The sequence below is a fragment of the Pseudopodoces humilis genome, chromosome 1 (genome assembly GCF_049639895.1).
Source record: "Pseudopodoces humilis isolate 2021_Gansu_Grassland_sample_001 chromosome 1, ASM4963989v1, whole genome shotgun sequence".
Lineage (NCBI taxonomy): Eukaryota > Metazoa > Chordata > Aves > Passeriformes > Paridae > Pseudopodoces > Pseudopodoces humilis.
In genome coordinates, this window is record NC_142200.1 from 30,399,187 (window position 1) to 30,414,634 (window position 15,448).

Sequence of the window (15,448 nt, forward strand, 5' to 3'; positions counted from 1 at the left end):
AACTGAATGCACAATGCCCTTTAGAAACTGGCTATCGTAAACGAAAAAGTGGCATTTTTTTATCTCTCAACATCTTTGTCCCTACTTTTCCAAGGTATTTAAGGTTTCAGAGTATTTCCCAACATGTACTCTTCAAGCACAGCAGGGGTGTTTTCAGCTTATCATTCTAAACTGACACTTTATTTTTTTAAATGCAAACATGAACATTTGATACCTTCTCTTTTCCTCCATGCTATTTTAATAAAAGCAGCAATATTTTTTTTGCTTGCTTTTGTTGCCCTTGTGTAGCAATGGCATTTGAAATTCTCTTTCACATAAACAGAGTTTTAACTTATTTGAGTATGTTGAGCTTGTGCACATATGTGCTCTGTGGGTTGGCAAAGACATCATTTAACTCCTTTTTTGGGGAGTCTCCTGTGGCCTGAAACACATCCATATTCCTGAGGAATGATATAAGAGGGAATGATTCAGTTCAAAACCAAAGATGACCTAATACTTGCAGGATTTTGTTGAAAAACTGAGAGACTGAAGAAGCAAAAAGAAGGATTAAAACAATTCCAGTTAAGAGAGTGATTTTTGAGATGAATTAGATTTTGGTGTGGAATCAAAAGACCCCAAGCAATGAATTCATCTCCTGAGGCTGCTTGTCAGAGAACTGATCTTCACAATGTGGAGATACTGGTTCTGGATTTGCCAGCACAACCTACTCTGAAAGCCAGTGATATATCAGGATATATTACAGATGTGATGATAGATCAGACCTCTGTCATAAAAACCCTTATGAATTTTCAATATTTTGTGTTTTTTCCCTTATATTTATTATATACAATATAATTTTAGTACATTGCATTGTAAGAAAAATTATTTGCTATGCATTGATATCAGTATGTTTGGAATTGTTTGAGATTCTAAATGCTTTTGGTTTTTGCAAGCTGAGAAGACTTCCTTCAAATTAAATAATATGCTCTCTTTAACCATATTATAATGAAAGGTCAACATGAAATAAATACTTTTTAATGTCAGAAAAAAGTTCTGCTTCCAAAACACTACAGAAAGAACAAAACACTTAAAGACATGCTGCTTTTCTGCTTCTTTTTGTTCATGTCTTTTCTGTTGTGATGGTGTTATTTAAAAACTTTAAAAAAAAATAAATTAAGAGGGTGGGTTAGCTCTATTTGTTCAGACAGAAAAGAATGCTTCATCATGACATTTAAATATCACAAGAATAACAGCAGTAATCAGAGTTTTTTTCTTTGGTCCCCTCTTATACCTGGTCATCAAGTGGTAGTTCACAGAAGCCTGGAATATATTTAGCCCATTCCACCAGGACTAAAAGTTGTTGCTTCATAGATTCACAGACATCACTAATACCAGCAATTTTCTTAACATTTACATCAGTGCTAGCACCAGGACTTGAGATTGAGATCTGGCCATAATGAGAGAAAAAATGAACAATGTTAAATTTCACATAATTTTATTTTCATTGGTTAACAGCATATTTAAGAAAAAATCACAGCAGTAATTGTAGATACTCTTGAGAAATTCCTTGACCATATGGAGCATTACCCTGCATGTAAATTATAAATTTTTCTTTCTCATTATTACTTGTTGCATTGCAATATGATAGAACTTTAATTAATCATATCATGATACAGTATCTTCTCATTCCAAAATACTATTTTTAAACATACTAGAACTCTTTTCATTTGTAGAAGGGAGGTGCTTTGGGGTTTTTTTTCCTTTAAACTGGTTGACATTTACCTCATTTCAGAAAAAAAAGGAGAGCTCATAGCAGCATGCAGTAATATTAAGGGATAGAGATATTAAGAGAAAGAGAATGATAAAGGGGTAGCATGTTCTTCTAGTGTAAAGATAAGTATCATTAACTTTAGAAGGTAAAACAGGGGTTTTTGTGCCTGGAGGAGAATGGTTTGTAATGATGAAGCAGCAATATAGGCAGAGGCCTGAGATGTTTCAGAGGAAATGTAAAGGATATGAGTGTGTATTAGACCACCTGCAGGGAACAGTGCTCTGTGAAATGGCAAGAGAGCAATATCTTTCTGAGCCTGAAGCTGGGGCACTTCTACTGAGCCAAATCCTGATATTCTTAATGACTTTTCAAGAAAAGGAACAAAACCAGGCTTTCTCTAAAGTCAGGCGGGAAAGTCAACTTAAGAGAAAGCCAAACCCAGGAAGGTAAGGTCAGTTTATAGTTGCTATCATACTAAGGAAGCAAAAAGAAAAAGGAAGCAGAAAAGAGAAAAAAAAAAAGGGAAAAAGGAAACAACAACAACAACAACAAAAACAAAACAAAACAAAACAAAAAAAAAAAAAGAAGAGAAAAAAAATAAAAGGAAGATGAAGGAAAAGGAAAAGGAAAAAAAGGAAAACGAAAATATCTCTGTACAAGGCCTATGAAACTGACTTTTCCTTTATGTTTTATTACCAAAATCATACTTGGGAAATTATGTAGAATGATTATCTTCCTCAGGAAAAGAAATTAACTGTTTGGTCTTCCAATACCACGTTCCTACACTTTTCAGGATGGTGGAATGTATTTAGGTTGACTCATACAAGTTCCCCTTCATTCATACATCCATGTTAAACCTCACAGTGGGATCTGTGGTGAAGTCCCTTATCCTTGGGTGGTCAAAGGAGCTATACTTGTGAACTAAAGCTCTGTGCTTCCTACATAATTCAGTAGTGTAAAACACTGAAAACAGCTCAGATATTTTTGTCAGTTAACCAGCTGAACGTTACTTCTCAGGGAAATACAGCAGCTAGGCAGGTGAAAAATTCCTCAGACACATAATTGAAAGGCTATCATGCAGGAAAAAGGTTAGCAGTATTGCCTCTTTGTAGACAGAGAATGTGTGAAATCCATTCTATAATCATGAAGCCATTTCTGGCATCTCCTCTACAAAAAGGAGTTTGAAAATACTGATATTCATTCAGGTGAGAGCTACCAGACGGATTCAGTCTAGAAAACCTTTAGTACAGAAAGACAGTAAAGAAATTCAATACATTTCATTTTTTTTTCCAGAAGAGTAAAAGGGGCTTGATCATGATTCAAAGGTACAAAGAAGAGATTTCTGATAGTAGGTCTATCTGTTCTATCTGAAAATGATACTAACCATTAGAAGATAATACAAGAAGGTAAAGAAGAGGTAGGTTGTTTAACTGCTAGACATACTGACTCATGAAATTAATACATTGTCCTTCCCTTAATATATTTTAATCAAAGCTGTGCATATTTATAAATTATATCTCATATTACAAACTACAGTCTCCACCCTGAAACTGCTTGGTCAACTTCTGCTGGGGATTCCCATGAAGTTCATTATGAACACCTGGGATTGCATCTCTTGACAAGGATATGAAGCTGTGAACTTTCAAATTTCAATTTCTCTATCGCTTTAACCTGCCTCTCATTTATGGGGTGCAACACAGGACTCACTGATTTGATAGAATCATAGACTACCACAGGTTAGCAGGGACCTTGAAAGATCATCTAATCCAACCTTTTATGGGAAATGAATCCTAGAGATTGTCTAACAGCCTGTCCAATTGCATCTTGAAAATCTTCAGTGATGAGGACTCCACCAAATCCCTGGAAAGGCTGCTCCAGTAATTGCTTGTTCTCACCGTAAAAAAATTCTTTCTTATATTGAAGTGAAATCTTTCCCAGTGCAACTTGTACCCATTAATGAGTTGATGAACATGACAATATAATAACTGTATCCCAGTTGTTCTATAAACCCTCAGGGACAGATGCCTTTACTCATATGACAGTCCAGCATGCCCTTTTCATATTTCATACATAATCCTAGTAACCTCTCCCAGGTCTGTACAAGAAAAACTGTACTTAGACAATTCCCCCCTGTAAGGGATCTTAAGGAACAAAATAACTATTTTCCTTATTAATATTAACACTTCAAAAGGGATGAAAATATCTAATTTTCCTTATTTAATATGAACATTTCAAAAGAGATGAAAGCCACCCTCTTCTTCATTTCACAGCTGAAGTACTTGGAGTATGATTTGGGACACTACCACCTTCTCTAAATCTCTTCTCAGGACTGAACTCATCTTACAGATCTATTCAATTGAGGAAAAATAAGTACTTTTAAGACTTATTTTTCCATCATGCAAATGGAGTCTCTTGGATGTTGAGGCCCAGACTGTATCTTCACATATGCTTGACATAGTGGAAGCAATTCTGTTCTACTAAAACATACCAAATAGTAAGTACAATAAATTTGCAAATACACAAGGAAATGTTTTAGACCAAGAAGCTACTGTTTGAAAAGAACTTTGTGCTATAAAGAGCTGAGGATGTGATTCTGTTCAAGACAGTTCTTATTCCTGAATTGCATATACCAGTTGGAAATGATTAAGGAGTATTATAAAAAAGCACAATAAGCAAGTTCAAAAATTTACTAAGGAGATAAATATAGCTATATTTTTCATACTGTATAGGTATGAAAGGTAGGAAGGTACATTATGTTCATCTAGTCTACCCAGACATGCAATATGTGTCAAAGACTATCACCCAGTAATTCCTGCATCAATTCTTTACAGACAGTTCCAGCCTAAGAGAGATGTTGATAAAGGATGAGATTACAAAACATTTGGGGATGTATAAATCAGTCAGCATGAAATCATAAAGGTGGCAGTTAAATTCTAAGCAAGTTAGTAAGAGGTGCAAGAATGCAGAATCAATGACCATGATTTATGTGAGGTGCAGAAAAGGACTGGAGAGTGTTCCATTCAGCAATTGATTGGATAGGGAAAAAAAAAAAAAGAAAAAGAGAAAATTAAGTTCAGATGAGACAAAGAAAATTTAAAAGCGAGATATGAATACGCTCTGCAGTTGGAACACTTCTGTTTGCCTTACTTCTAATGTCTAAGGATATTAAAAATGGGATTTTCAAAAGAATGTAAGGAAATGAGTGTCCACACCCCTTTGAATGTAATGGCTTTGGATAAATTTTTCCCTATGTTTCATGGGAAAGCCTGCTTCAAGGATAGATAGGTGCCACCAGCTGCCTAAGACAGCAACTGATTTAAAAGCAGTAAGAACCATAAACCTTTATTAAGAAAGGTGCCTAAGACATATTGTCCTGGACAAAGTAGAATTTTTTTATTGACTATGCTTCAAGAATGTATTCTATTACCGCTTCTTCCATTGAGAAGAGGAAGCTGTGTGCATTTTGGAAGCAGAAAAAAGTAATCTCAATAATTATTTTTGATTCAATAAGAAATTGAAAAATATTTAATTTTAGTAAAAGTGGTCTTAATGTCACTAAATAATTTTGTGATAGATCTCAGTACCTGGCGGGAGAGTGTCTCAGCTTGTGACAATGTGCTAATAGAGGGACTGCTGCAGCCATCAAAAGTGTTTCTTCTTGTACTTATCCTGTCCCGTTCATTTTGTACAGCTGGAAAAGAATAATCATCTCATTTATTGACTTGTAAACACTGACATAAAGAATAATTTCAGAACTTTACTTGATTTCAGAAGATAACTCCAAGAACCGAAAGGTATGACATTCAAAGAAGATGACCTGCTTTCAGCTGAGTAATGAGGAAGGATGATAATACATATTTATAGTCTCTATTGGAACACTACTTGCCTGTAAAAAAGCATGTATAACTAATTGCAGATAGACACTGAATCACCAGCACTTCTATTACTGGCTTAATTATAGTCAAACATCTTTCTTCCTTTGAATTGAATACATGGTCTCAATTTCAACCAATTTAATAAGTCAGACTTTTATGATAACAGCAGAAATGGACATTTCCAGACTGCCAAACAAGTAAAGTGGTACAGCATCACTGCTGAAAAAATATCTCTCAGAGGGAGTATGAAAGCCCTAATCATGTTCTGCTGTGGGAAACAATGAAAGAGGAATGAATAATGAATTTAATCCACTAGTAAGATAATTTTGAGACTTAAATCTCATGTTCCTCCTCAGTGACACTGCATTCCTAGTCAGTTTATGGAACACTAACTAAGTTAAAGGGGGAAAAAAACCGAAAAAAAAAACTAACCCAAAAACCAGTACACCAAAAAAGTTTTAGGACAGTAAATTCAGTAAGTTTTGTCTCATGGGGTCCAAAACCAGGCATTTGAAAGAGCTTTGGATAAAAAATCTGTAGTCAGCACATGCAAGGCTTATGAAGCAAGAAGGTATACTTTTGAACTAAAGGAAGAAGAAAAAAATAAAATCTAACAGTCAGATCATTCTAAAACCTAGACCATGTCCAAGATTAGGCCAAGGAAAATTAAAAAGGGGGAAAAATTAATTGTGCCAATGAAAATCTTTCAATTGCATGAGGAATTTAATTATCTTTTCAGAGCAACAGCTTTATTTCCAAAGATACATTTGTTATTTTGTGGGAAACAATCTGCATTACAGAATCTAGGAGTAGTACAAGAGGTTTCAATTAGGAAAAAAAAAAAAAAAAAACAAACCTCTGTACACTGGCTGGGTTCAGGATTTATCTGAACAATGCACACAGTTTACTCCAGAGATGTACTAACATTTTTGCAGGGACACTCACTGACGGGCCTTTTACTGAGGTCACAGGAAGAAATTTTGTGTGGTGGTAAACACACAGTATGTTGTAGACAGGAAAGAGAAAACATAACCTTTTGTAAAAGAATGATGAAACAAACATCCAATGCTGAAACAAACATAGATAATTAAAATAAGTTTAGCACTGATTAATTTTACAAAAAAAGTAAGGTATTCTGACAATACACCACTAGTGAAAATCACTGGTGGAGCATACTCAAAACCATTGGTGGATGCTTTAATTTTCTTCTGCATATACATAATTTTTGATTATTAGACTATGTGGCTAAAGCTTTTTCATCAATTCAGGCTAATATTGCCTTAAACAGAGACTCCATGGGTGGTACATTTGCTCAAAGAGAACTTGTAAAGCTTAACTGAAGCCTTTCTTATCTTTGTCCTGAAGAAAAGAAAGAGATTTGCTAGAAATGAGACACTATCATAGACTCTATGCTACACTTACACTGTAAGACATGCCCAGATCATCTAGAGAGGTTATAACAAAACAAAAGCAGTGTTGAAAGTTTTAGACACACTGGGATCAGAGTAGGGCAGAGTAGCGTTAAGTGGGATAAATTTTTGTGCCATGCACCAGGCTGCATTAGTATCTTGAGGGAATGAGCATTTCTCTGTTTTGGGCTCCCCAGAACATGAAAGATTCTGGAAAACTATGTGGTGTCCAGAAAAGGGCTATGGAGATGTAAACCGTAAGATGCACATAGTGAAGTAGAAAGGCATCTTTGTTTATGTGGAAAAAAGAGGACCAACATGGATGTGAGGATCTTCATTTTTGTAGTATACAGAAAATGGAGCCAGATTCTTCTCAGATGCATAATGAAAAGACAAGTCCCAATGGACACTACTCTAACTGCAGTAAGAGATATTCTACCTGGTTATAAGGAACAAACTCTTCCCAATGAGGGTGGTCAAGTACTGGAAGAGCTTGCAGAGTGAGAGGTTATTGAATCCCCCCTCTCAGGGACTGTGTAAATTTGCCTGGACAGGGTCCCAAGCAACCTAACTGAATCTAGACATCAGCCTTGGTTTAAATGGGGGCTGAACTCCAGATGAACTCCAGATGTCCCTTCTGAGATAAACTATTCTTTAATTCTAGGTTTTTAAAGTCTGTAAAGCTCTGCTATTTGCAAAACTTCTAGGGCTGTTATGTATACACAAATCTTCCCCTTTCTTCACATCAGATTGATAACATATATGTAATACACTACTGACTTGATGGCTCAAATTCCAAAAGTCTAAAGTGTCTTAAATGAGATCCACAATACTAGGTAAACCTAATTTCATACCCCGTGTAACGCTGTTTAGGATATCCCCATCCAGCTTCCAGGAGGAAAATCCATTTTATCTTATACCAATAACTTGATCACTCACAAAGTACTGCTATGGGACAGATACTTAAGAGCATAAAGAAAAAGCTTCCTCTGTACAGACGAAAAGAATGATAGCCACGTTACAAGAGAAATAAGCATTCACATTTCAGGCTGGCCTGAACTGTGCTTCAAACAAAAAAGGCAGCAAAGTTTGTGACAAACCACTTTTGAGTGTGCATTTGAAACAGATAAGGACATCTTTTGCCTCTACATCATTATTGCCCCTGAAACAGCAGCCTAAACAAAAAAACCAAACCTCTAGAATTTGCACTGCCCTTCTTTCCCTATTCCTCTGCACCTGTGGTGATCTGGTCCTTCCACTTTGACAGAAGAATCACTGTGACACATTTCTCATATCTGTCAGTGTGATATATAAATAACAATTTTCTTACATTAAGCCCTAGGGAAATTAGATTATTTGTTAATTAATGTGGACACTCCACTGACAGCTACCACTACTCATTATTTTTTCACTCAACTTCACAATCCTTTGTCTGGCTTAAATGCTTCATACATTCAAATTTAAAGGAAGAACCAGTAAATTTGCCCTGTCATTTCTTAGGGCAGGGAAAAAAGATGCCAGATAAAGATTTTATTACTCAGATTTGGTAAGCATTTTAAGTAAAATCTCATGGTTTGAAATACTCCAGCTTATGGCTCAGTATGTAGAAATCAATGAATTTTGGTTCCAGAATTCACAAATTAAACAGTTGCAAATTCACTTTAAATCCAAGGACTTGCTAATGTCCCAAGTGCTAGAACTGTTTACCCACTTGAAAGTTAGAAGACATGTATTTCACCTCAATATAAAAGGACTTCCCCGTTATGAAGGTATTGTACCAGACTTTCCATTGGTTTATTCTGCTGGAGATTTTTTAGAATTTTCATTATATTTCAAGGTTTATTCAGATTTTTTTCTCTTTGTATATCAAATAATAAATTACTCCATTACCTTCCTTTTTCATTCCTGCTCGAAAACACTTTTTTAAACGACAATATCTGCATTGATTCCTTTTGTCCTTGTCAACAATACATTGTCGGTTGAATCTATCAGAGACAAGAAAAGGTAAATGTATAAAGCATTAATAAAGTAGCACCCTGATTACAAAGAAGAAAACCAACTAATCTGTCCTGTCAGAATAATGTCTGTAACCACAGACTGTCTTCTTCAGTTGCATTGATTATTCTTCTTTATTAATCAGTTTTGAGAGGTGTTTCATACCTGCTAATTTTTCAGGAATACATGTGTGTGTGTATAAACACATGTATGCACTGGAATAGGCAAGTGCGAAAATTCTGTAGCTATGTACATCATTTACACCTCAACTGATTTGTGAGGTATGTCAGTAACTGGCTCCATTAAATGGTGGTGGAAGGGGAAAAAAAGAAGAAAAGCTGCAAATAGAAAAAGGAAAGGACAATCAAGGAAAAAGCCAAATGTTGCTGGCATGGAGGAGCCCCTTAGCTGTAAAATCATTACCCTTGTCTGGAAGTGTTTACTCCTTCTGGGAGATAACAATGAACAAGCTGCATGTTTCATCACTACAGGTGGCAACCTAAGCAGGAAATGAGAGGCACCAACACAATGAAATAAATTGAGGAAATACATGGAGCCTGACACTGCAAGGTGGCTTACCCAGGCTATCATGCACATCTACAGGTGTGCCTAAAGGGAATGCATATGAGCCATTTTCCCCTCTTGACACACCACTTTAGGGGGTATGTCTATGCTGTATCACCGTGCTATGTCTATAAGGGAGAGGTTTCTTTTTAAGAATATTACACAACCAAAGTAAAGTGTAGGAAATAACATTTCCAGTAACAAGACACTCTTTTATAAAAGTTTTATCATCACCCCATGCAATGGCATGGGGGACAGAGAATGGGGGCTACAATCAGTTCATCGCACGTTATCTCTGCTGCTGCTTCCTCCTCAAGGGAAGGACTCCTCTCAGACTTCACCTGCTCCAATGTCAGATTCCTCCCAACAGAGACAGTTCTCCACAAACTTCTCCAACCTTAGTCCTTCCCATGGGCTTAGTTCTTCATGCACTGCTCCAGCATGGGTGCACTCCACAGCATGCAGTTCTTTAGGACTGCTCCAGTAATGTGTCCCCTGTGGGGGGTCAACAGTCCTGCCAGAAAACATTTTCCAGTGTGGGCTCCTCGTTCCATGGGACCGACCACAGGTCTAACATGGAGCCTGCTGCTGCACAATCTTCCCATTAGGTCCCATGCTTCTTTCAGGCATTCACCTTCTCCAGCAGGGGGTCCTCCATGAGCTGCAGGTGGATTTCTGCTCCCCTGTGGATTTCCATGGGTTTCACAGAAACACCTGCTTCACCATGGTCTGTACCATGGGATGCAGGAGAATCTTTGCTCAGCACTTAGAGCATCTCCACTACCTCCTTCTCCATTGACCTTGGTGTCTGCAGAGCTGTTCCTCTCCCATGTTCTCACTCCTCTCTTCTCTGGCTACAGTTTTTTCTGCACAATATTTTTTTTCTTCTTAAATACGTAATCCCCAGAGGCACTACCACCATTGCTGATAGGTTCAGCTTTTGGAGCTAGCTGGCATTGGCTTCACCAGACACTTCTCACAGCTTCTCACAAGAATCCACTTTTGCAGCCCCATCGCTACCAAAATCTTGGCATGAAAACCCAATATACCTCTTCAGTGATTTGTTCAAACTCATTGAATTTTTCATATATTCTGTTCATTACTCACAATGGACAGTATATGTCCCTGAGCCTACACAGATAATTTCATCAAACATGGTGTAGTGTTATATTTAGGCACCATTCAGAAATTAAGACTGCCATTCAGACAGACGGGGGGAAATGGCTGCTCAAAACACCTGTGTGTCACACCAAGTGGGAATATGTGCAGATGTGTTTGTACAGCCCTTAAAACAAGACTCATAAATCTTAGCTTACTATTCAAAAGCTACCTTCATAAGGAAAGAATTTTAGAAAGCAGTTAAGAATTACAGTTTTCACATTGCACTGAAAATATGAGCATTTTTCCTTTTTTTTTTCTTGTAATCATATATAAAAGAGTGAAACAGCTTCTGAGTGATGTAATGATATCAACAATATCATCAAGAATCTGGAACACAGTTTTTGGAATGTGTAATATCAAGTAGCATTCCCTAAGTAAAAGCTGAAAATCCCCTGACATAGTTTGAAAATTCTGATAAAGTCTGAATATAATTTTTACTTAAATTCATTAATCTAGTGCCTCTAGATTAACTTTCGAAATACCTGCATGAATAGACGTGGTTTTTCCTTATGCTACGTCTAAAAAATCCCTTGCATCCATCACAGCTGGAAGCACCATAATGTTTTCCGGTCGCTCGGTCTCCACATATTGCACAGAGACTACTGACCCCGTTGTCAGCAGCATTCATGTTGACAGCTTCTCCTGAACTGTCTGACAAGAGACAAGAACATACATAGTTATGAATAAGACTTCCAAAAACCACCCCATGAGAAAGTTGTACCTAAACAGAGGCTTTTTCTGGCCTTTTCTCTTAATTGCCACTTAGGATTTATATAGCATGACCCATTTAATTACATCTGGTTCTCACAGACAGGAACACTTTCAAAGTGATAGAGATGTTAAATAAATTTATGAAGTTAAGAACAACAAATAATCGTGTTCTAAAATCTGTTCAGCTGAAGGGTTAAAAATGAAAGTGCACTTCTGGATTTATAATTACACATACATTCCTACTAACATGAGGAGGAACTTCGGCACAGAACAGTTTTAATTGGTAAAGATCTCATGTGTATCAGTTTTCATGGCAATAACTGGCAACTTTCATACAAAGATTTGTGACCATAAAAAAAAGAAAAAAAAAAAAAAAGGGTTTTGCACAAATTAATAAAAAAAATAAAGCATGCTAAATGCACTATCTATTATTTCCTTGAAGATATTTTTGACAGAAGCACTGATGCAATCTTTCCTTGCACAGAATATTAGCTACATGATTAACAATTAGTCACTGAATATGGTAAACACTAATGAATAAATTCACCTGAAATCAAACCAGATATATTTATTTTTTGAATCACAATGTTAATAGACATGTTTAAAGAAACAATTGCAAAAGAGTTTTTTCTGTTTTGCTTCTGGTTTAAATGGAAGGAAAATATACCCTAAACATTTGTAGCTGTTTTGTCCAGGAGAGAAGAGACTGCCATATTAATTAGATATGCACACAAATTCAAAAGTCAAGTATATGAGTTCATGAGCAGTATGCATGATGAACAGTAAAACTGTTAACATTGATACATAATATTACTCATATTGTATAGATCCAACTGAAATGTATAACACAAATACATTATACAATTATCATTGTGTCCCACAGAGTTTAAAAGTTAGAGTTCTTTAGATAGAGAGAAGCAATCTTTCTGTTCTGTTTTGTTTTACAGAGCTGTAATTGATAGAAATTACATTAAAATATTAAATAAAATCTTAGAAGTAAAAATTCAGTTCTTTAAATAATTGATTTTAAAATTAGGATTTTCATGACTTCAAATTTGTAAACTAATTTTAAAATAGGTTACATAATTGCTTTAAAAAAATATAAGACCTTATTTTATTTGGTATAATTCTGAAACAAATGTCTAGAAGATTGGCCTGATGTTGAAAAATTCTTTGATTTCAAAAGAACTGTGTAATCTGCCTGAATGTGGCTTGTTAAACTTCTATAAATGTTCCTGATTAATTTAAACAGCTAGAAAAGATACACAGGAAAGTTCAAAAGGGGCAGCTTTCAGTTCCAAACTAGCACTGTAACAAGACAATGTTCTTATAAATGCTGTAAGAAAATACATAGGCTAAACTCAAAGCAAACTTTAAACAAAAAAAGGCTGCACTTGATAACTAATAATTATCAAGCTAATCACTTACAGGGATAATTTAACCAACTCTATTGCCAACACATAATGCAACCAAGCACAACCTCCCTAATCTGCCTTCCCATTTTATTTAACATTAACAGATCCAAAAGGGTGCTATTCAGCAAAAAACAAATGACCAATGAAATACCCATATTAGAACAAAAAGCAGAGAAATAATCTACAGTTATATAACCATTGTTGATAGTTACAAATTTAGTTAGTGCATAAAGTTCTGTTTTTTTCTTCCTAAATCAATAACCAAATCTACCCTTCTGTTTACTAAGCGTGCTGTAATTTAACATCAGAAATTCAGATAAAACGTAAAGCCCAACAATAAAAACTTAATGAGGTTCTATATGGCAGGAATTTGTGGAAATGCAGGTGCTAAATATTTTTCCTGCAAATCGCTACATATTGGTTCTGCCTTTTAAAAGTACATACTACTGTAGATGTATGAATTACACTGTAAGACACAATAAGCCAACATATTTAGTGTATTAAAATATCTGAAAGGCCATTTTTGAGTAGTTTAACTTGCCTAATACCTTTATTCACTTTTTTTTGCCGGTACTCAATGGAAGAATGAAATAGTATACTTTCCATTTCAAGCATAAATTATTGACAAAACTTCTCAAAAATTGCATATTAAAAAATCTGCCTAAAGTGTTACATTAGCCAAATGCAAATACTTCTCAACTAAACATTATCCTCTAGGAAGATGATATGATTCTTTTAAAATCACTCTTGTGCATATATACACTTAGCTAGAAAGGCTAAATTAACACTTAAATAAAAAAAAGTCCAATTAGAAGTTAGGCATGAAGAAACAGTAGCTAATATTTTTCACAAACTTCTGGAGAATTTTGTCCTGTTCTTCTGAAAATTATATACTAAATACACTTCCACCTCCAAATTGTCAATACTAGTTATTCATTCATCTTACAGTAAATAAAACAACTGCTGAATAGACCATTTTTTCCCTTTGATTAACTGACTGGTGACAGTACAGCTACTTTATTATATATAACCTCTCTTTTATTTTCCTTAAAGAATTATAATGTTACTAACTCAGAGTCAGCGATGAAGTGTAAGAGAGCAGATTTGTAGTTTGAAAACAACCCCCAAATGCTCCATTAATAAAACATTTAGCTAACACCTTATAGCATTACTAAACTTCACTTTTTCTGTTAACTGGCTTGAACTTGCCTCACAGGAAAGAACTCACCATTGCCATTATACAGAATCTGCATAGTTTCGAACTCCAGTGCTGTATAAGTCGGATCTAAAACTTCACTGTAGTTTGCCATTTCCATGTCCAGTACTGGTTCTGAGAGCCGCATCATTGAATGCAAAAGCAGTGAAAAAGCTGTTCAAATGTACAACCTTCCCATTCTGTTTCACAGTGATTGATAATCCAAAGTTAACTATAACTGTGTCACTTACGTGCAGCAATGGGAGGAGCTGGAAAAGTGCTTCTGCATGCTGTATTTTACCTGGGTATTTTTTTTCTTTTACGATACAGTGCAACCCTTCTGATAATCTTGGAATGCTTTTTGAAATAATCTTATCAGGAGTTGTATTGGTTCCAGTTCTTGCAAGAACCCAAGGACGTGCAGGAAGCTTCCTATCCCTCATGCTTTGCTGCACATTTTGCTGTCAATGCGTGGTACAAACAGTTCTAAACAAACTGCTCTGGTTGTTCTGTGTAGAGACTGTAACTTCATACGGTATTTTGCTCACTCGCTTCAGAACAATAAGGAAATGTGATATGATTATGGACTATCTCAAACTATACCCAAATCACCCACCTACATATTTTAAAAGACAGTTGTAAAATCTCCCATTTTACAGCTCCTAGTGTTCTTTCCCATTGGCAATGACTTAGCTGTGTAGGCATCCTTAAGCAAGGCTTCAAGTCACACAAGTCTGCAGCAAGGCCAGCTCATAAATCCCCTCCATCACACACTGTGCTGCTGCAATAGCTCCAGACACTGTACCCTGCAGCCTCTCAGACAGTGGCTTCCTGCTCTAACCCTTCTTCATAAAAGATGTGATGGCTGCATGGCATTTCCAAGCACCACTCAGATGTACAGGAGGAAAAGAAATTAATCACCTTCTCTGTAATGAAGCATCTCTGGGTTGGTCTACACCTCATCAGTTGATAGACATGGCGTGTTAAACCCAGTTAAAAACCCTCCTGTAAAGCTGCTTGAATCTGTGCCAAATATATAGCTGAACAGCAGAATTTCACTTGCTAATCTGATGCTTCTAAATGTTGGATAGCAGAATTTCAAATGTTATTATTCTCAATACATTCTATACAGAAAACTACCCTTTACACTGCTGAAAACCAGTTACATAAGGATTACATATATAGGAAAACTACCCAGTTTATGCCTAATTAACAAGAGCTAGTAAGTATATATACAGCATTGAAATGCACATTTGAATGGAGAAGTGTCTGCAGTCCCTACTCAGTAAAAGTAGTTGTAAAAGGGCACCGTAAACCAACTCATTGATTAAATAAATAAATAAACAAATATTTTAAAAAGGAATTTATGATAG

The 15,448-nt window shown here is 35.8% G+C and overlaps 1 protein-coding gene across 5 annotated transcripts in view; it reads right to left on the minus strand.

The window, feature by feature from the left end:
• HNF4G (hepatocyte nuclear factor 4 gamma) overlaps positions 1–15,448 on the minus strand; it is a 61,952-nt gene that overhangs the window by 7,713 nt on the left and 38,791 nt on the right. For 4 of the 5 annotated variants that reach the window (XM_088062813.1, XM_014254027.2, XM_088062807.1 and 1 more), the window contains 4 exons: positions 11,237–11,405; positions 8,925–9,019; positions 5,335–5,441; positions 1,271–1,426 (listed from right to left, as the gene is read on the minus strand). In XM_088062813.1, coding sequence (XP_087918939.1) covers positions 1,271–1,426; positions 5,335–5,441; positions 8,925–9,019; positions 11,237–11,382 — 504 coding nt within the window. In that variant the 5' untranslated portion in view covers positions 11,383–11,405. Of the gene's footprint in view, positions 1–1,270; positions 1,427–5,334; positions 5,442–8,924; positions 9,020–11,236; positions 11,406–14,108; positions 14,227–15,448 lie in introns of those variants that run through there. The other variant, XM_088062799.1, reaches the window with a different exon arrangement.